Raw genomic sequence first — 20,774 nt, forward strand, 5'->3', positions numbered from 1 at the left:
GTAATTATCTGACATTCTTTTTTCTATTGAAGCAAGCATGATCACTTACTGGTACCAATCCACAAAGAAGATATGGCTGACTAAACCCATTGTGCTTATTCGAGTACAGCATTTGTTCCAGTCCTTTTAAAATGACCCATTTCAAGGCTCAGGCTCACAAACAGACAAGAAAGAGTAAAAAATATGCATTATAGACACTATGTATTTACATTTTCTTGCTCAAATGAGCTATAAGCTACAGCCAACCCTCACTAATTCCCATTAATGACAGAAAGAGACCCAGTGTGAAAGCTCCCACATTTCAAACATTAGTACCTAAAGTTCCAAAACCCAAGGATACTGCGTCACAAAATTTTGAGTTGCTCATCCCCCCCAACACACAGATGTAGTGTCATTTTAATTATTTATTATGCTATTTCATATACTAGTATACTTATTTGTACTTTGTTGTAAAAATAATGAAGTCCTTGAGGTCTCATACTGTCATCACATCTTTGAGCAGTGGAGTAAGGCAAACATTTTTATGCATTATAAAAGCATGGAAATCACTGAAGTTCTGCTTTAATTAATACCTGGCCCATGTTCAAAAACCAAGAAAAATATTTTCTTTCCAACTGCACCTGAGGAAATCAGTAACTTTTTATTAATGCGAATGACACTCATCAATAAGAGAACTTTGCTTCTGAAGTATTTTGAGCATTACACACCAGTAACACTAAGAGAGGTCAGGAATCAAAGCACAGTAGCCCTGTAGGAAAAATAATTCTGGAACAGGCACCTTTTATAAGCAAGATATTTTACTTACAATTGGGCTTTAATTTGTGTGGAAAGAAATACTTTATGCAGCACAAAGGAGAATTACAAAAATGTATTACTCTTCATTGGCTCGACACACAATATCCTCCCCAAAATTCACCTCAGGAGTGTTGATTGGAACTCGTGTAGATGAATTAATTTTCTTGTTATCAATTGCTTACCTTGTGACATGTATTCTCTGCAAATCTCAAAGATTCATATAAAATACCCTAAAAATTTGCCCCACTTTCTCTCAACTTGTCTATTTCTAAGTGACTATGCCCTGAGTTTTTCCTTGTCTCTATTTATAAATTACTAAAAAAAATAAATCTCAGATTTACACCTTTTCTCAGATTCTTGACTATGGATACAAAATGTGTCCTTATGTTGTCCATTTCCTCTTTATTCATTTATCAAATATTGATGTGAAATACACTCAGATTTTACCTCATATCAACAACTGATATAAAATCCCTCTAATGTTCCACTTTCCTTTCGCTAATTTACAAAAATGGATCCAAAAATCCCTCTGATTTCCACCCTTTCTTTTTCATTTTCTGAACACTGATCTCAAATCTCAGGTTTTCCCTCTTTCTATGTCATCATCAAATGTCAATTAAAAATCCTCTCCGGTTTGGGGCTGTTCCCCATGTCTCTAAATCCCAGCAACTTCTTCATTGGAGGGAACCTGTTGCCCTGAGTCATTCTCCATCCTGGTTGTTGCAGGGGGTTAAATTGCCCAGAGATCATCTTTCCCGTCTCCTTTGAGAATCATTTCTTCCTCCTTTATCTCTGTTAAAATGTTTGCCGAAGAAAGAGACCAGACACACGTTTAATACCCATCAAATTCAGAGGCCACCCCATGTTTGGGGATCAGTGTTTCCCAGCTGATAACAGGAGAGTTGGCTGAATCCTTTTCCCCAGCTGGCACGGGATGAGGAGGTCTCTCTGAGTGCAGTGTGGGTCCAGAAGTTTCCCAAATCCCATGACAAATGCTCTTCAGGAGGGGTTGCTTCCTGCAGTGCTAAGATGCAGCCACCTTGGGGTTGGATCCATGGTGGCCATTATTTGCTAGTGACAGGCCATGGAAGTTTCTTACCTTTCTTGCCCTCCAGGCCTTCCATTCGCCTGTTAAAGAAGCATCCCCCAGGGCTCCCTCTGTCTGTGTGACTGGCCAGCAGGGGGCGGTGATAACTTTCTATCCACTTATCAGACACTGTGAGGTAACCCTGTTGCTCTCGGGGCAAGGGGTGTCTGTATGAGGAGATTGCAGCTGGATATGAAGACGTATTGTGGTGGGGGAGGTGTTTGGGTGGCTGGGCAGGGGGTACCCTAGTCAGGTTGGTGGGTTCTGGAGGTTTGGGGTTTTGAGGGGTTGTTGTGATGTGCCCAGCTCTGAGGCTATGGGTCATGAAGGTGGGTATCGCTGGGGGCCTGTTGGCTGCAGAACAGGGGGAGGGGGGTGTCTCTGGGGAGGTGGGACAGGAAGTTAGAGGGAGCCTGGTGCTGTGCCAGGGGCTCTGTCTGGGCTTCCCCCGCAGACTCCTGGGATCGCTGCCGTGCCCAGTGCACAGAGTGTGTGTGGGACAATCCCCGGCGCTAGGCCAAGGGGTGCCCCTGTAAAGCATCAGGGGATCCCGCAGGGGGGGCGGAGGGGGTGCCAGGCAAAGAGCAGGGCAGATCCTGCTGGAGGGCGGGGGTGGGGGGATCCTAGGCAGGCAGTCCCTGGCTGCTGGGGGCTCTTGGTGGGGGGAACCCTTTGGGATTCCCAACCTGACAGTCATGGTCTGGTGGGGCTTCCCTGGCCGGTGGGGCTTTGAGGGGTAGCTGAGGTCCCTGGCTGGTGACTCTGGGGGCTGCGTCCCAGGGAATATCTGCTGGGCCCCTGGCTGTGGGAACTTCTACTAACCATGATCCTTCTCTCTGATCAACTTGGGCCAGAGTCCTGGCTCCAAGCACTGCCGGGCATTCCCCAGTCACAGGCCCTGTCACTGTGATAACTTTCTGTCCACTTATCAGTCACTGTTCGTGTGAAATCACAGATTTTGCTTTTCTCCTCTTTTGAAAACTGCAGGAACTTTTAGTTCCGTTTGGAAAATTTGTGCCCCCCAGTCCTTGTCCTCGATCTGGGGGATGAGGGAGGTGGGAAGGGGGCCAGCACTGCCGCACAATGGTCTCTTCCACAGCGTTCTGGACTCATTCTTTCTGAACTCTGGTTTCATTGAGACCAATGTTAATCCAGAGTCACTGTATGGAAAGACAAGGAGTGACTCCGGATCGACAGTGGGGCAAATGAGATTAGCAATTCTCCCTGTGAGGAGGGGCTCTCATTAGCTGCTCTCCCCAGAGACCTAAAGGAGGGAAGCTGCTCAAACGCTCTGTCCCTCTCTGCTCAGGATACTGGGGTTCAGCTTCCTGGGTCAGACGCTGCAGCCTCCATTGTGATCGGGGAGACCAGGCTTAGCAGCTGCTGCTCCCCCAGCGGGGTTCTGTGCTGGGAAGTGACCTGGATTAAAGCTTCTTCTCTGCCTGGCCCAGGGGATGACTTTCTCCAGCTGGTCCTAGCCCCCTAGGGCAGCCCTGGGCCCTGTTAATACTAAATTCTGAACCAGACATTCCAAGTAACTGAAAGAAACAAAGGGAAAATGCTGGGGTCTGGCCTTAAAATGACTCTACACAAACAGACCCCCCCTCATTTCTTGTCCAATTAACAATTGCAGGAGCAAATCCAGCCATGGGGGAGCAAACTACCCAGGAATGGGACTTTCCTACCAGACGGGCAGGGAGAGGGGAAAAGGAGATAGAAGGAGAAAGAAAGACTGAAAGGGGCTGTGTGAGAGAAGAGTTTGGAGAGAGATTTCCAGATCTCTAATCTGCCCAGACAGATGTATTGCTGCACCCTGGGTAGAGTCACTTTCCTGTGGAAAAGATGAGAATCAGACAGAGGAAAATCCAGTTCCTGAGTCCATATCCCTCCTGCTGGGGTGTGGCTGCCGTGCGGTCAGTGTCTGAGGGGATCCCCCACGGTGACTCCTTTGGTTCTGCTTTTTTCTAGCCTTGTGTTCAGAGACTTTGTTATGGGGTGAGGGGAGGGAGAAGGGAGGTTAAAAATGTCTCTGTGGGCTTAGCCTGGCAGGAGAGGCCAGGTCTACACTGTACAAAGAGATCAAGGCTTTCTCAGCATGGCAGACTCTAGGGTGCCTGTCTGCAGGGAAAGGGCCTGGGGGAATCATGCTGTGAAATGAGTTAAAGCCTGTTCTGAAACCTTCACAACTGCCCTTCTCGCCCTGCCAGGCTGCGGAATAACGTCCATGTTTCGCTCCAGTTCATCCCGTCCTCTCATTGGACAGGGGAGAGAAATGGCTGCAGAGGAGCCAGTTCAGGTAGGTATTATCAGGGGGTTGCTGGTGGGTTCCTCCAGGGGGGGAGAGGGACAGCAAATACGTGGGAGATGGGAAGGTTTGCACAGGCTGGTTTGGAGGTTGCAGTCTGGTTTGCAGGAAATGCACAGGGTGGAGAAAGGGAGGAGGACAGGGGTGTGCTAAACCTGCTGGGAGTTATTTAATAAGTGGCCTAGATTCTAGGAACAGACCCAGGAGGTTCGGCGGTGGAAATGCTCTAGTTTGTGGAGCAGAAAATAACCCAGCTGCATGGGGCTGGGAAAACTGACCAGACTCCTAGTGCTGGAGCCCGACCTGACTAACCAGCGGCTGCTGTGAGATATGAAGGGGGCACCCACCAGTGAGGCTTAGGGGAGCTTCCCCTCCCTTCACATCCAGCTCTTCAGAATGGGGAGGTTGTTGGGCTTCCTACCAGGGAGGTGTCCCTGGACCCAGCTAGGGGCTCCATCTCCTGAATCAGTCTGTGGCTAGTAGGTGTGTGATGGATCTGCTGGGAGAGAGGAGGGGCTCTCGCTTCATCCCCTCCCCCTGGTGTTTCCTGGATGCTCTGAGCTGGGTGGGGGTGGGACTCTGACTGCAATCCACCCAGAGTTTCTGTTTGGCTCCTGTCCTCCATGTATAGGGGGGCTGTGAGTGGGGCAGCAGGTACTGAGTGTTGGACTCTCGCTCTTTCAGGGGCCAGTGACCTTCGAGGAGGTGGCTGTGTATTTCACCAGGGAACAGTGGGCTCTGCTGGACCCCGCTCAGAGAGCCCTCTACAGGGATGTCATGCAGGAGAACTATGAGAATGTGACCTCGCTGGGTAAGGGTTCCTGTCCCCTCTGTTCTTGGGAGGGGAAAATAAGAGATATGATTCACGCCAGCCCCACAATGCCACCTCTACTCTGCCCTGTTTTAGCATCACCCCAATATGCCAGTGACACACAAGCTACCAGAGACCCTCCCCTGCTGTAGAACACTTTGGGAACAGAGCACAGGAGCCGTATCGCACAGTGTCAAATACAAGTAAAATTGAGGGTTCGGTGCAGCAGAATCAGCAGAAGCTTCCTACCCCTGAACTCTCAAACCCTGAGCCTTCTCCACCCAGACCACAATAATGCTTAGGGTGTAACAAGCAGGCCCCTGGAGTCAGAGCTGCTGGTCCATGGTCACTTATCACACAGACACTCCGTGCGTCCTAGAATGCTGGCTGGGGGTACCCAGAGAAGGAAGCTCAATGGCGGATTTAGCGTTAGTGGGGCCCTGTGCTCAACTCCATTGTAGGGTCCCTCCTTGGGACATGAGAGAATGTTCTTTTGTTGCTTATTTCCCTCCCACCCCCATTTTTCATTCTTTTTTCCTTCCTCCTCCTCCTCCTATAAGTAATAGGAAATAAATGAAAATAAAGTGAGGTACCTTGATTGTTTTTGTCATCTAACCGATTTTTCCACAGACCACTTGAAAATCGCTGAGAGTCTTGGTGCACCACTTAATGATCTTTCCATATATTGTTTGTGCCGTTAGCTAACTATTTTAAAGCGCTTTGGATAAGAGCCCTTTATTAAAAATTAAAAATGTTGGAGTGCAGGGTCTGGCCAGGAGTTAGGGTGTGGGAGGGGGCTGAGGGTTGGGGTGTGGAGCAGCTCCTGTTTCATGCGAGCAATGCAGGTGGGGATGTGGGGGGGGCAGGAGTCAGGGTGGGCAGGAGGCTGTGTGGGAGGGGTGCAGGAGTCAGGGCTGGGGGTGCCGGGTCTGGGAGGGAGTTAGGGTGCAGGAGCAGCTGGAGATCGGGGTGCAGGTTCTGGCCAGATTTTAGGATGCAGGAGGGGGCTCAGGGTTGGGGCAGGCGGTTGGGGTGTGAAGTGCTTACCTGGGGCAGCTCACATTTGGTGTGAGGGGTGCAGATAGCAATGTAGGGGGGTGTGTGCAGGAGCTCCCATTTGGTGCTCAGGGTGCGGTTGAGGATGTGGGGGGGGTGCAGGAGTCAGAGCATGGGGTGTGAGGGCTCGTTATGTGGGAGGGGATGCAGGAGTCAAGTCTCGGGGATGGGAGGGTGGGCTGGCGTACTGGGGGTGCTCCCAGCCCCCTACCCTGAGTGGCTCAAGCAGGGGCTGGGGGGGTATGTGATAGGGGAGTGCTTTGTAAAGCAGGGAGCAAGTGACCAGGGAGCTTTTCAAACAGGGCTGCTAACGGGGAGTTTCGTGAGGGAGTTTGGAAGGGGAGTGGGAAGGGGGGAGGTGCTCTTGCCATTCTTTAAAACACTTAAGCTATAATACAAACTTCTTGATTGAAACAAAACCCCTGTTGTTAGCCTAGGTGGCTGTAAGAGAGAATGCAGGCAGGAGCCCAGCAGCAGAGTGGGGGCTATCCTGTTTATTGCTCTCAATGTAGCATGTATGATTACCTGCCCTGTGGGCGGGTGGCTTACGTGTGCATTCGGTGCAAGGAGCTCCTGGCCCGCAGAGACTGCGTGGAGGCTTTGGAAGCCAGGGTGGTGGAACTGGAGACGCTAAGGGAGGCAGAGAAGTATGTTGATGAGGCTTTTCCGGGACACTGTAGATTTCTCCCACCTCCGGTCAGACAGCCACTGTGCTGTTGAGGAGGATGAAAGGCCCAGGGAAGGAGAGCTGTCAATGGGAGCAGAGGGAAACCTTCCCATAGTTGGGACCCTCCTCCCAGATGGTGTTGGGGTAACCTCTTGCACTGAGGTTACCTCTCCGGGGAGGGAACCCCAGGCATTAAGAAAAGGCAGCTGTTAGTAATGGGAGATTTGATCATTAGAAACAAGGATAGCTGGGTTTGTGATGACTGGGAGAACCGTATGGTGACTTGCCTGCTTGGTACAAAGGTTGCTGATTTCTTGAGGCATCTAGATAGATTTATGTGTAGTGCTGGGGAGGAGCTGGAGTTGTGGTACGTGTAGGCACCAATGACATAAGGAACGGTAGGTGAGACGTCCTGGAGGCCAAATTTACTCTGCGAGGAAAGAGACTGAAATCTGGGACCTCTATGGTGGCATTCTCAGAAATGCTTCCAGTTCCATGCACAGGGCCAGGTAGGCAGGCAGAGCTTCAGAGTCTCAATGGGTGGATGAGATGATGGTGTAGAGAGGAGGCGTTTAGATTGATTAGGAACTGGGGAAACTTTGGGGATGGGGGAACCTATACAGGAAGGATGGGCTCCACCTAAACCAAAGTGGAACCAGACTGCTGGCACTTAACATTAAAAAGGTTGCAGAGCAGTTTTTAAACTAAGATGGGGGAAAGCCAATGGCTGCAGAGCTCGTGGATCCGACAGAGTCTTGTCTTAGAGGAGAGTCTAGTGATAGAGATTTTCTAGTTCTAGTCAGGAAGAGAGGCTGGAAGAGGATAAAGTAGGGGCCAGATCATTCACACACACAAGAATCTGACACATCAGAAAAGGGCAGACAAATAAACAGTGACAAGTTTTTAAAGTGCTTGTACACAAATGCTAGAAGTGTAAATAATAAGATGGCTGAATTAGAGTGCCTCGTGTCAAAGGAGGATATTGACATAATAGGCATCACAGAAACCTGGTGGAGTGAGGACAATCGATGGGACACAATCATTCCAGGGTACAAAATATATCGGAAGGACAGAGCAGGTCATAAGAACATAAGAACGTCCGTACCGGGTCAGACCAAAGGTCCATCTAGCCCAGTATCTGTCTACCGACAGTGGCCAATGCCAGGCGCCCCAGAGGGAGTGAACCTAACAGGCAATGATCAAGTGATCCCTCTCCTGCCATCCATCTCCATCCTCTGACAAACAGAGGCTAGGGACACCATTCTTTACCCATCCTGGCTAATAGCCATTTATGGACTTAGCCACCATGAATTTATCCAGTTCCCTTTTAAACATTGTTATAGTCCTAGCCTTCACAACCTCCTCAGGTAAGGAGTTCCACAAGTTGACTGTGCACTGCGTGAAGAAGAACTTCCTTTTATTCGTTTTAAACCTGCTGCCTATTAATTTCATATGGTGACTCCTAGTTCTTGTATTATGGGAATAAGTAAATAACTTTTCCTTATCCACTTTCTCAACATCACTCATGATTTTATATACCTCTATCATATTCCCCCTTAGTCTCCTCTTTTCCAAGCTGAAGAGTCCTAGCCTCTTTCATCTTTCCTCATATGGGACCCTCTCCAAACCCCTAATCATTTTAGTTGCCCTTTTCTGAACCTTTTCTAGTGCTAGAATATCTTTTTTGAGGTGAGGAGACCACATCTGTACACAATATTCGAGATGTGGGTGTACCATGGATTTAAATAAGGGCAATAGTATATTCAGTCTTATTCTCTATCCCCTTTTTAATGATTCCTAACATCCTGTTTGCTTTTTTGACTGCCTCTGCACACTGTGTGGACATCTTCAGAGAACTATCCACGATGACGCCAAGATCTTTTTCCTGACTCGTTGTAGCTAAATTAGCCCCCATCATATTGTATGTATAGTTGGGGTTATTTTTTCCAATGTGCATTACTTTACATTTATCCACATTAAATTTCATTTGCCATTTTGTTGCCCAATCACTTAGTTTTGTGAGATCTTGTTGAAGTTCTTCACAATCTGCTTTGGTCTTAACTATCTTGAGCAGTTTAGTATCATCTGCAAACTTTTTCACCTCACTGTTTACCCCTTTCTCCAGATCATTTATGAATAAATTGAATAGGATTGGTCCTAGGACTGACCCTTGGGGAACACCCCTCTCCATTCTGAGAGTTTACCATTAATTCCTACCCTTTGTTCCCTGTCTTTTAACCAGTTCTCAATCCATGAAAGGACCTTCCCTTTGATCCCATGACAGCTTAATTTACGTAAGAGCCTTTGGTGAGGGACCTTGTCAAAGGTTTTCTGGAAATCTAAGTACACTATGTCCACTGGATCCCCCCATACTCGGGGGATGGGGAGGGGAGTGGCACTGTATGTTAAGGAAAATGTAAACTCAAATGAAGTAAAAACCTTAAATGAAACCACATGTTCCATAGAATCTCTCTGGATAGTAATTCCGTGCTCTAATAAGAATATAACAATAGGGATCTGTTATCGACCACCTGTCAAAGACAGTGATAGTGAGGATGAAATGCGAAGGGAGATTGGCGAGGCTATCAAAATAAAGAACTCCATAATAGTGGGAGATTTCAATTAGCCCCATATTGACTGGGTACATGTCACCTCAGGACAAAATGCAGAGACAAAATTTCTGGATACTTTAAATGACTGTTTCTTGGAGCAGCTGGTACAAGAACCCACAATGGGAGATGCAACTCTCGATTTAGTGCTGAGTGGAGCGCAGGATCTAGTCCAAGGGCTAACTATAACAGGACCGCTTGGAAATAGTGACCATAATATAACAACATATAACATTCCTGTGGTGGGAAGAACAGCTCAACACTGGCATTTAATTTCAGGAAGGGGAATTATGCAAAAATGAGGGGGTTAGTTAAACAGAAATTAAAAGGTACAATGACTAGAGTGAAATCCCTGCAAGCTGCATGGACACTTTTCAAAAACACAATATTAGAGGCCCAACTTAAAAATTAAAAAATTAAAATTAAAATTAAAAAACAGCAAAAGAACTAAAAAAGAGTCACCTTGGCTTAACGACCATGTAAAAGAAGCAGTGAGAGATAAAAAGGCATCTTTTAAAAGTGGAAGTCAAATCCTAGTGAGGTACATATAAAGGAGCATAAACGCTACCAAATTAAGTGTAAAAATGTAATAAGAAAAGCCAAAGAGGAGTTTGAACAAGGGGCTAGCCAAAAACTCGTAACAAAAGCAGGAAGCCTGCTAAACAACCAGTGGGGCCACTGGACGATTGATATACGAAAGGAGCTCTTAAAGACGATAGTCATTGCGGAGAAACTAAATGGATTCTTTGCTTCAGTCTTCATGGCTGAGGATGTTGGTGAGATTCCCAAACCTTTTGTGGGTGACAAATCTGAGGAACTGCCACAGATTGAAGTGTCACTAGAGCAGGTTTTGGAACTACTTGATAAACTTAACTGTAACAAGTCACCAGAACCAGATCGTATTTATCAAGAGTTCTGAAGGAACTCAAATGTGAAATTGGGGAACTATTAGCTGTGGTTTGTAACCTGTCCTTTAAATCGGCTTCTGTACCCAGTGACTGGAAGATTGCTAATGTAACACCAATATTTAAAAAGGGCTCTAGAGGCGATCCTGGCAGTTGCAGACTGGTAAGTCTAACGTCTGTACCAGGCAAATTAGTTGAAACAATAGTAAAGGAATAAAACTGTCAGGCACATAGAAGAAATTGTTGAGCAAAAGTCAATATGGTTTCTGTAAAGGGAAATCATGTCTTACTAATCTATTAGAGTTCTTTGAAGGTGTCAACAAACGTGGACAAAGGGGGATCCAGTGGACATAGTGTACTTAGATTTCCAGAAAGCCTTTGACAAGGTCCCTCACCAAAGGCTCTTACATAAATTATGTTATCATGGGATAAGAGGGAAGATCTTTTCATGGATTGAGAACTGGTTAAAAGACAGGGAACAAAGGGTAGGAATAAATGGTAAATTTTCAGAATGGAGAGGAGTAACTAGTGGTGTTCCCCAAAGGTCAGTCCTAGGACCAATCCTATTCAACGTATTCATAAATGATCTGGAGAAAGGGGTAAACAGTGAGGTGGCAAAGTTTGCAGATGATACTTGTGACGATGCGGTTCTGGTGGGACTCAACTGAGAGTGACAAATCGCTTAAAACAGGGTGGTTACAGTCCAAGGCTGGGATTTTTCCACCTCTAAGGCAAACCAAACCAGCCAGACAAAAAGGACTTTGGTTTCACCCCACTGGTTAACCACAAGTCACACAAGCAATTTCCTTAGACACTCCAGTCTTCCAGTATCACCACCAGTGCATTCATCCTGGGGATGAATGGTTATGAAAACCAACACCCCAATAAAAGAAAAAGGTTCTCTCGGTCCCAAAGAATCAAGCCCCAGACCCAGGTCACTATACACATCAGATCTCACCCACAAATCACGCTGTTGCCAATCCTTTAGAATCTAAAGGTTTATTCATAAAAGGAAAAAGATAGAGATGAGAGCTAGAATTGGTTAAATGGAATCAATTACATGCAGTAATGGCAAAGTTCTTAGTTCAGGCTTGTAGCAGTGATGGAATAAACTGCAGGTTCAAATCAAGTCTCTGGAGTACATCCTCCTCTGGGATGGGTCAGTCAGTCCTTTGTTGAGAGCTTCAGTTTCTAGCAAAGTTCCTCCAGAGGTAAGAAGCAGGATTGAAAACAAGATGGAGATGAGGCATCAGCCTTTTATAGGCTTTTCCAGGTGTAAGAACCCTGCTTTGTTCTTACTGTGGAAAATGACAGCAAAATGGAGTCTGGAGTCACATGGGCAAGTCCCTGCATACTTTCCTGAGTTACAAGGCATATCTGCCTTCTCTCAATGGGTCAGTTGAATAGCTGATGGTCCTTAATGGGCCATCAAGCATGCTAGGCAGAGCTAACACCAGCTTGTCTGGGATGTCTTCCAGAAGCACAGCATAAGTTGAAAATACAGATAGGATAGAGCCAATACTCATAACTTCAACTACAAAATGATACATACATATAGACACCATAATTATAACCAGCAACCCATAACCTGGTCTTGGACACCTTATATGACCCCCTTTACATAAGATTTGGTGCCACTACAGGACCTTGGTTGCAACCATGTTCTATATGGTCCCAGATTATATCAATAACGTTACAATACTAAATTGCTCAAGATATTTAAGACCAAAGCAAACTGTGAAGAACTTCAAAAAGATCTCACAAAACTAAGTGACTGGGCAACAAAATGGCAAATGTGTATAAATGTCAAGTAATGCAGATTGGGAAAAATAACCCCAACTATACATACAATATCATGGGGGCAAAATTAGGCTAATCAGGAAAAAGATCTTTTTGTCATTGTGGATAGTTCTCTGAAGACATCCAGCCGTGTGCAGCGGAAGTCAAAAAAGCAAACAGGATATTAGGAATTATTTAAAAAGGGATAGACAGTAATACAGAGAATCTTATTGCCCTGGTATAAATCAATGGAAATAACTAATTTAGACCCCATCATTTTATATGTATATTTGGGATTATGTTTGCCAATGGGCTGCAATATGTGTTATCCTGACATCTAGTACTGCTGAGATCCTGCATTCAATAATATCCCTGCCCTTCCTGTTCCCGTTCTCCACTGAGCCCCACGCTTATGTTTCCAGCTTCCTCAGGACTCTGTCTTTGTCTCTGGACCCATCTGTCAGCAAGAAGCAGTGCCAGGGAGAGTTTGATTTCTGGGATGTGGATTTGATTTCTGTGTGTTTTAGGAAACTCTTTGAAATTGAGTGTCTGTGACATTAAGCACAGTACAATCTGGACTGTTAACAGCTGTGTCCCCTCAGTTCCCCAAGCTGGGGTGCCTTTTACACTGCTCTACTGTGAGAGCAGCCACTCCTGGGCAGTTCACACACAGTCTCCAGCATGTAACTCGCTCCCAGTTACACAGTATTGAGTGCTGCTAGTCAGTGACTCACAAATTACAGTACCCCACAGGAGAACTCCAGAAAATTCTCTCCTCCCAGACTTCCCCCAGAAATGTGCATCTTGCACTGTCTAGCACACTACTGAACAATGGGAGCTCATATGAAATATGTTGTCACATCAGTGGAAAATGACATGCACCAGCCTTGTTATTCCAAATGGAGTTTCCAACACACTTTAATCCAAACACACTGGTTTGATTAAAAAAAGGAAACAAAATTATTAACTACTGAAAAAAAAGATTTGAAGTGACTACAAGTAATGAGCCATAAAAGTCAGAATTGTTTACGAAAGAAATGCAAGATAAAACACAAACTAATGTTTAACTTAACAAGCTAAAAGGGATTTAAAACAAACGTTTCTCTCACCATGTGCTGAGACAGGCTGGTTTTCCTTTCAGCCAGGACTCCCCCTAACCTGCCCCTGCTGCCCACATTCAGTTCTTGAGGAGTTGTCATGAGCAGAGGGAAAAGGGGGGGGGGAAAGAGAGAGTCTCATGCATTTTCCTCACCTCTTTTTATAATTCAGTCCTTTGTACTAGAAACCACTTCAGTTCTCAGCTGAGTCATGGTGACAGGCTGTCATAGATACGAGCTTCAAGTGTCCCTGTGATGGAATGTAAATGTCTTCTTCACACCTTACCCCTGGTGGAGAATGGCTATTTGACCAGCTGTTTGCCTTGCTGTCTCTGAGGAACTTAGGGTTAGGGTTGCAGCTTTTTCAGTAATATCATAGCGTAAAATCTCATCACTTTCCATACAATGTTGCTACACAGTTTAACAGGAGGATATTTAAATGGTACCTCACAAGCCCTACAGTGATAAATGAAGGGGAGGGGAGGGCTCTCCCTTTTATAAACACCCAGCCAGGCAGATTGCTGTAAAATCCTTGTTGGTGTGACTTCTCTGCTTGCTTTGCCTGTAAAGAGTTAACAAGCCAACAGGTAAAAGAAAAGGAGTGGGCACCTGACCAAAAGAGCCAATGGAAAGGCTAGAACTTTTTTAAATGGGAAAGTAACTTTCCCTTTGTCTGTTGTTCTCCGGAGAAGGCGACACGGAGTAGCAATGCTGTGTATGGCTTGAAGCAGGTATGAAAATTCATCTTCCATACCTAGAAGAAATGATTTGGCCAGGGAATGTTTAGACAGACACAATCAGGTTTATTTTGGCTTTTGGATCTCCTCTACGCTATTCCAGATGCTTTTCTTTGCTTGTAAGCTTTAAGCTGAACCCCCAAGAAAGATATTTTGGGTGCTTACAAAAACTTTCTTTTAAGATCTAGCAAAAGCCTAACTTCCAGATGTATTGTTTTCCTTTTCAATTTTAATAAAATTTACCTCTTTTAAGAACAGGATTGGATTTTTGGTGTCCTAAGAGGTTTGTGTGTGTGTTTGATTAGCTGGTAGCCACAGCTAATTTCCTTTGTTTTCTTTCTCAGATCCTTCCCAGAGGGGAGGTGAAAGGGCTTGAGGGTGCCCCAGAGGGAAGAATTCTCAAGTGCTCCTTCCTGGGTCCAAGGGTTTGGGGGTTTTTTGCCTTTGGGTGGTGGCAGCATTTACCAAGCCAAGGTCAGAGAAAAGCTGTAACTTTGGGGGTTTAATACAAGCCTACAGTGGCACAAATTAATCTGTAGAATCCTGTCGGGCCCCCACTTTCTGCGCTTGGAGTGACAGAGTGGGGATTCAGCCCTGACACATACTATGAACAAAATGGATCATAATTTTCTAGAAGAGTGAACATAGGGGAACAGACTAGCACAGTGTCTGTGTGTTCCCAACATGTATGTGGGTATTCTAGTCCCTCACAAGCAAGGTGTTCGGCATCTTCAAACACCTGAGGAACCGGTCCTGGGAATTCACTGGTTTATTAAGTGACACTGTATGGAATTGAGACACTTTATATTATTATTTTATTATAAATACTGTGGCAAATTGTCGGTACTGTTATGCTGGGTCTCGCGCTTTCTCTTCATTGGGGAAGGTTCAGGGCGCCATTGCTTGCCTCTGAATCGGTATTTTAATTACCCCACTAGTGTCCTTGAGGAGGGGAGTGGAGAGGGAGGGACCTGGGCCCGCCCTCTTCTCCAGCTCCCAGCCCAGGGGCCCTGAGGATAGTGGTAAACCACTTGAAGTGATGGTTCCTTCCCCTGGGCTACTTTCCGCTCCTACCCTTCAGCTTGTGGGGGCTTCCTGCCCTCCTTCTACACAAGCCAGGTGCCCCTTACCTAGGGTCTTGGACTTCTTAGCCCACTGCAGCACTTTTCCAAACTTTCCTCTGCTTCCCTTCAAACTGTTCTCTGCTCCAATACCAATCCCCTCTGCTCCAACTCCTTCCCTGTCTGATTGGAGCAAGGGTTTTTATCAGGTGACTGACTGCAGGTGCTCTAATTGGCTTCAGGTGCTCTAGTTCATCTATAGCAAACTTTCTTCCCTCTGCAGGGAATAAGGCTCCCTTCTAATCCTCTCCTGCTGCCCTCTGGCCACGCTATGTCACACTGTGTACTGTGTACTGAGAACTCCAAGGCTTTTCCATGCCGTCTGCTGTGAAGCTTGTGTTTGGGACACAGGAAGTAGAAGCCACTTGGCAAAAGGAATATAAAGGGCAGCTGCATCATCTCCATTTTGTCTTCAATTCCTCTTCCTACCTCTGGAGCAATTTCTCTACAAACTGAAGGCTTGAACAAAGGACTGAATAATGTGGATGTGTACCAGAGAGCCTTTCAAGCCAGAAACTCACCAATACTGCTAAGAACCAGATGTATAGATTTCTGAATGTGTCTGACTGCTTTCCCATTTAACAACTCCCTTTTTCTTTCTTTCTTTTATAACAAACCTTTAGTTTAGATGCTTTCTTGCTTATAAACCTTTAGTTTAGATGCCAATGACTGGCTGGCATCGTAGTATTTTGAGTAAGATCCAAACCTATACTGACCTGGTAATGTGGCTGACTCTGGGGTCAGAAGAACACTTTGTTTATGTGAGCAGGGTTTTTAAATAACCTCTCACTGTGCTGGACCTAGGTGCTGACTGGGAGTCAGAGAACTGGGATGCAATAAAGGGGGCCGTGTGATTTCTTTTTTCAGTTTCTTGATAACCAGTGTGGGGGATCAGAAGCACAGTTGGTGACTGGTTGGTGAGTTTAACTTCCGTGTTAACCACCAGTTTGGGGTTAAATTAATAGAATGTTTTTTATGACAAAGTTTTTTGAAATCAACGGAACTCCTTTGTTTTCTTTCATCTGAGCAGGGTTTCCATTTTCCAAACCTGATGTGATCTCCCAGCTGGAACAAGGGGAAGAGCCGTGGGTCTCAGACCTGCAGGGTTCAGAGGGAAAACAGACCCTGAGATCTCCCTGCAGAGGTGAGGAAACATTAAACCAACTCTGAGTGTGGAAGTGCCTGAAGGAAAAATCTGGGATGCCCTACGAAGCCCTTGCGAGATCTCTCAGTTCATTATTGTTGCCAGCAGGGGTCATATCTTCAGGGTAACTATAGCTCATGGCTTCCCGTAGATTCTAGCAGACACCAGGCAGTAGCTTCCTCCCTTCCCCCTGAGAATTTGGATGGGATTTGAAAGCCAAATTGATCCCCTCCTCTCTCCTGTTTTGGGGAAGAGTATGGGGGAGTTCAGTTTGTGATTTTTATTTGACCTCCCTCCAGCACTTAGGTTGTTTTGGCTTTTCATTTTTCATCCCTGTTTGATGTTTCTGTCTTTTTCACAGCAGGTGATGCAATGGCATGTGAGAAAGAGGAGCAGAATTCTCAGCAGAAAAATGTTCAGCAAGTGGATAAATACAGAGCATTGTTGCAAAGATCAAAAAGCCATGTGTCCAGGAGTCATGAGGAGGAAAACTCCTGTGAGATTCAGCACAGACCAGAAAGAGAACAAGGAAACCAGCCGGGGGTGAAAATGGGTAAACGTATTTCCTCTCAGGGAACTCTGAAGGACCTCAAGGAAACCACAACAAAGCAGGAAATCATCATTGGAAAGAGAAAAAATACATGCACAGAGTGTGGAAAAAACTTATGTGATTACTCAGCCCTTCTTAATCATCAGAGAATGCACACAGACGACTGGCCCTATGAATGCTGTGAGTGTGGGAAAACCTTCAATCGCAAATCAGCCCTTTCTGAACATCAGAGAATCCACACAGGGGACAGGCCCTACAAATGCCGTGAGTGTGGGAAAACCTTCAATCGCAGCTCAAACCTTTCTGTTCATCAGAGAATCCACACAGGGGACAGGCCCTACGAATGCAGTGAGTGTGGGAAAACCTTCAATCGCAGATCAGCCCTTTCTGTTCATCAGAGAATCTACACAGGGGACAGGCCCTACGAATGCCTTGAGTGTGGGAAAAGCTTTAGTCAGCGCTCACACATTATCGCACATCAGAGAATCCACACAGGGGAGAGGCCCTATGAATGCCGTGAGTGTGGGAAAACCTTCACTCAAAGATCAACCCTTTCTGTTCATCAGAGAATCCACACAGGGGACAGGCCCTACGAATGCCGTGAGTGTGGGAAAACCTTCAATCGCAGATCAGACCTTTCTAAACATCAGAGAATCCACACAGATGGGAGGCCCTACGAATGCCGTGAGTGTGGGAAAACCTTCTCTTGGCACTCAGCCCATATTAGCCATCAGAGAATCTGCAAGGGCCGTGAACACCATAAAACCCTCCAGGGCTATCAATATTTTTTCTTTAATACTTTTCCTGATTCCCACATAATAACTTTTTAAATCTGTTTGAACTGTTTGCAGCACCGTTATCCCTCAGCTTGGCCAGATGAGTGGCCCATTTATGCCTTTTGTAGTTTGCCTTCTTTTGAGGTGGGCCCATGTGTCCTTTCTATCAACTCAATTATCCCACAAGTAACTGGAGTGTGCCCTTCCTATGAGGAACCAGGGAGCGTCACATTTATACCATTCCTCCTATTGCAAAGTGATTGTTAGAGTCACCAGTGATGCAGATTGTATCCTTGCCAGTTGTTCTCACGTTGCTCTGGGTTGTGCTGAAGAGCAGTTACATTGGGAATTTTTCATGTTATAGTTAAATAAAGAGGAGCAGGGGAAAAAAGTGTCATTTCAGCCTCTGTGACACTGGAAGGAGATGGGGTGGTTCAGAGATTCCCTCCTTCCCCCTCACTCCAGAACTGTTACATTTTGGCTTCTCTGTGCAGAGTTTATTTTCATCACATTCTATTCCTCCACTTCTCAAAATATCATATGAGGAAGAGTTCTCAGCTGTCTGTGCTTGGAGGTGATGCTTTGATTTCTTTCCTCCTATATCAGAGTCGCTATGACTGGAGCTGAAAGTGTCAAAGACCTGGAAGGGGAATTTGAATGGATCCCAAACATAGTATGATTATTTGGCGTTTAAATTCCAGGTTTCATCTATTGGTAAAGCCACTTCTGGCAAGAGGACTGTTTTGTCCCCCATTATGGGGATGCTGGGATACTTACAATTTTGTAAATAACATAACTGACTATTGAGAGAGTGCTGAGTGAAGCTGCTTTGAATGGATCAGAGGAGAATGTGATGGGAGAATCTCTTGTCCTGATTCTAAATAATCAGATGCAACCTGCTCTGGAATTGCAGTGATTTAAAATCTCTATTCGGAAATGGTGAACAACAGCAGAACCCCAACTAACTGAGGGAAGTGCATATGATCACAGTGTAGTTCAATTATTTAAGTCAGTATTTTCTCAGATGATTTGGGGAGAGAATTCCACATTAAGTGATTTTTAACTTGGCAAAATGCCCATGTATTTGGTTCCCGAAGCATTTTTGTAACCCATGCCCCATAGAAGATCTTTCCTATTCAGAATGCTCCCCTTCATCATGCAGATGTTGAGGAAAGAGAAGTGGTATTTTTGTTCAATTTATCCTTAATAGATGCTCAAAATGTGTATAAAATGAAATCAACGTTGGAAATCTAATAGCAGCAGAAAAATAGCTCTTTTGAAATAGAAATTCTAGCTCTGGTAACGAAGATTCTGATCCAGGCCTGTATCCAGTCCCTTGCCTGGACCCGTGTCACCAAATTAAAGAAAAGCTGGGCACGTTTCCGGAAGCCATTGCTTACGACACTGCTGAGCTTTTGAGTGGTTTTGTAAAGGATTCTACTTCTGAGAAGTGTCAATTTACCCTAAAAAGGGCAAGGAAACAAAGGGCATCAGGAATGTATGTTTTTTCGGATGAGGCAAGAAAAGGGAGTAGCATTGTCCCCCTTGGGTAGCCCCTGTTCAATTCCAGGTCAGAAAGCAAAACTCTTCTGCAAGAATATCCAAAAAATATTGTGTTTCACTTCACTTCATAAGTACAGGTGTGTGGCAATTAAATGATGACCCTAAAATTTCATAAAAGCAAAGAACGCTGAACAAAAAAGTGTGGGAAATATGGCTGTATCTGAGAAAATGGCTTGGAATGAAGGAAGACAAAAATTGATCGGTCGAGAGAAAAGGCCCTGTTTCCCCCTAGTTTGGAACTTCTCTCACAACTACTGGAATAGAAAAGCTAAACAAATGGTGTCCTATTGTTGCAAAGGAGATTGAAGTGAGGCCATTTTCTCCAGATAAAAGAAAATGGTCATGTCAGGAGTGGGATTTGAAACCACGTCTCTATGCAGAAACCAGAACACCCAAGAGAGAGGAAAAAAAACTGAGAGTCTTAAAACTGGCACTTTGGACCAGTCCACAAGCCTAACACTACAAAGAATGTGACTTATCAACCCTAGTTTTCATTAATATTTGATGACACTCTTTAGGGAGGCCAAGATGGCACATCTCTTTCAACTCCTAGAGACCTTCTCCAGCACAGCTGATTTTTAGGCACACTCACCCGGACCTAAAGTTACACGTTTCCTGGAGTTCCATGAGTTCTGCGGTGTTGGAATCTCCCTGCTCACATTTTAAGCGAACAAAAGATGGGTGCTGGCATTCTGAGACCCTCAAAATCCTGCCCTGGGGGCCAGACAGTTAAGCAACCAGCATCCACAACCTCTACCATGATAGCATCCTGTCTGGCAACAACTCACTTATCAATAGCTGGGGTCTGCAATCTTCATTTCTTTGTTGTTCTATCACTGTAGTCTCCACTTTCCTATTGCTTGTCTGTATAATCTGTGTCTGATTCTGTGATTGTTTCTGGCTGCTGTATAATTAATTTGTTGGGTGTAAAGCAATTCAGGTGGTGGGGTATAACTGGTTAAATAAGCATGTTACAATATGTTGGGATTGGTTAGTTACATTTCAGTAAAATGATTGGTTAAGGTATAGCTAAGCAGAACTCCAGTTTTACTATATAGTCTGCAGTCAATCAGGAAGTAAGGGGGGGAATGGGAATGGGGGTAGGGGAATTGGAGTTATGTTTTGCTAAGGGGGGGGAATAGGAGGAGGGAATGGGAACAGGGACACAGACAAGCCCCTGTGGTGTGAGAGCTGGGAAGGGCGATACCGAGGAAGGAAATTGGAATCATTGCTTGCTGGAAGTTCACCCCAATAAACATTGAATTGTTTGCACCTCTTGAACTGTGGGTATTGCTGCTCTCAGGTCATGCGAGAAGGACCAGGGAATGGGAGGGTGATAGGATAAACCCTCTAAGAAGTACGTCTTTCAGGGTGTGAAAAACCCTGGAATCAGTAATAATTAAGCTGCCCTAAGCCATGGTTAGATAGTGCTAAATGAAAGGAAAGATTGTTCTGTCAATGTAGCTATTACAGGGATGGAAAACCCCTCCACTCACTGTAGCAACTGTCTACTCCACAGTGCTGTAGCAGTGTCACAGCAGCATTTTAAGTGTAGGCAGCCTCAGAGTGAGACCAGGTCTGGCTCTGTGGATGCTCAGGCACTACAACAAGAGCAGTGACAATACACTAATGCTTCCGTAGTTGGCAGGATTCAAACTTGCCTGGGGAGACCCCAATGGATTTCTAGTCCATCGCCTTAACCACTCGGCCACAACTACTTGGTGTATAGGTGCTTCACTACACAATGATTCTGTTCTCACTGAATTGTCACT

At 45.5% G+C, this 20,774-nt stretch overlaps 1 protein-coding gene across 1 annotated transcript in view; it reads left to right on the top strand.

Annotated features, from left to right (window-relative positions):
• Positions 1–17,103: 17,103 nt before the first annotated feature.
• Positions 17,104–20,774, top strand: part of LOC120381405 (zinc finger protein 345-like) — a gene marked incomplete at its 5' end in the record, with an annotated part of 54,991 nt that continues 51,320 nt past the window's right edge. Inside the window, one exon of the mRNA XM_039499595.1 lies at positions 17,104–17,284. Within this exon, the coding sequence (XP_039355529.1) occupies positions 17,104–17,284 (181 nt within the window). The remainder of the gene's footprint in view (positions 17,285–20,774) is intronic.

The sequence above is a fragment of the Mauremys reevesii genome, linkage group 14 (assembly GCF_016161935.1).
Source record: "Mauremys reevesii isolate NIE-2019 linkage group 14, ASM1616193v1, whole genome shotgun sequence".
NCBI classification, from domain to species: domain Eukaryota; kingdom Metazoa; phylum Chordata; order Testudines; family Geoemydidae; genus Mauremys; species Mauremys reevesii.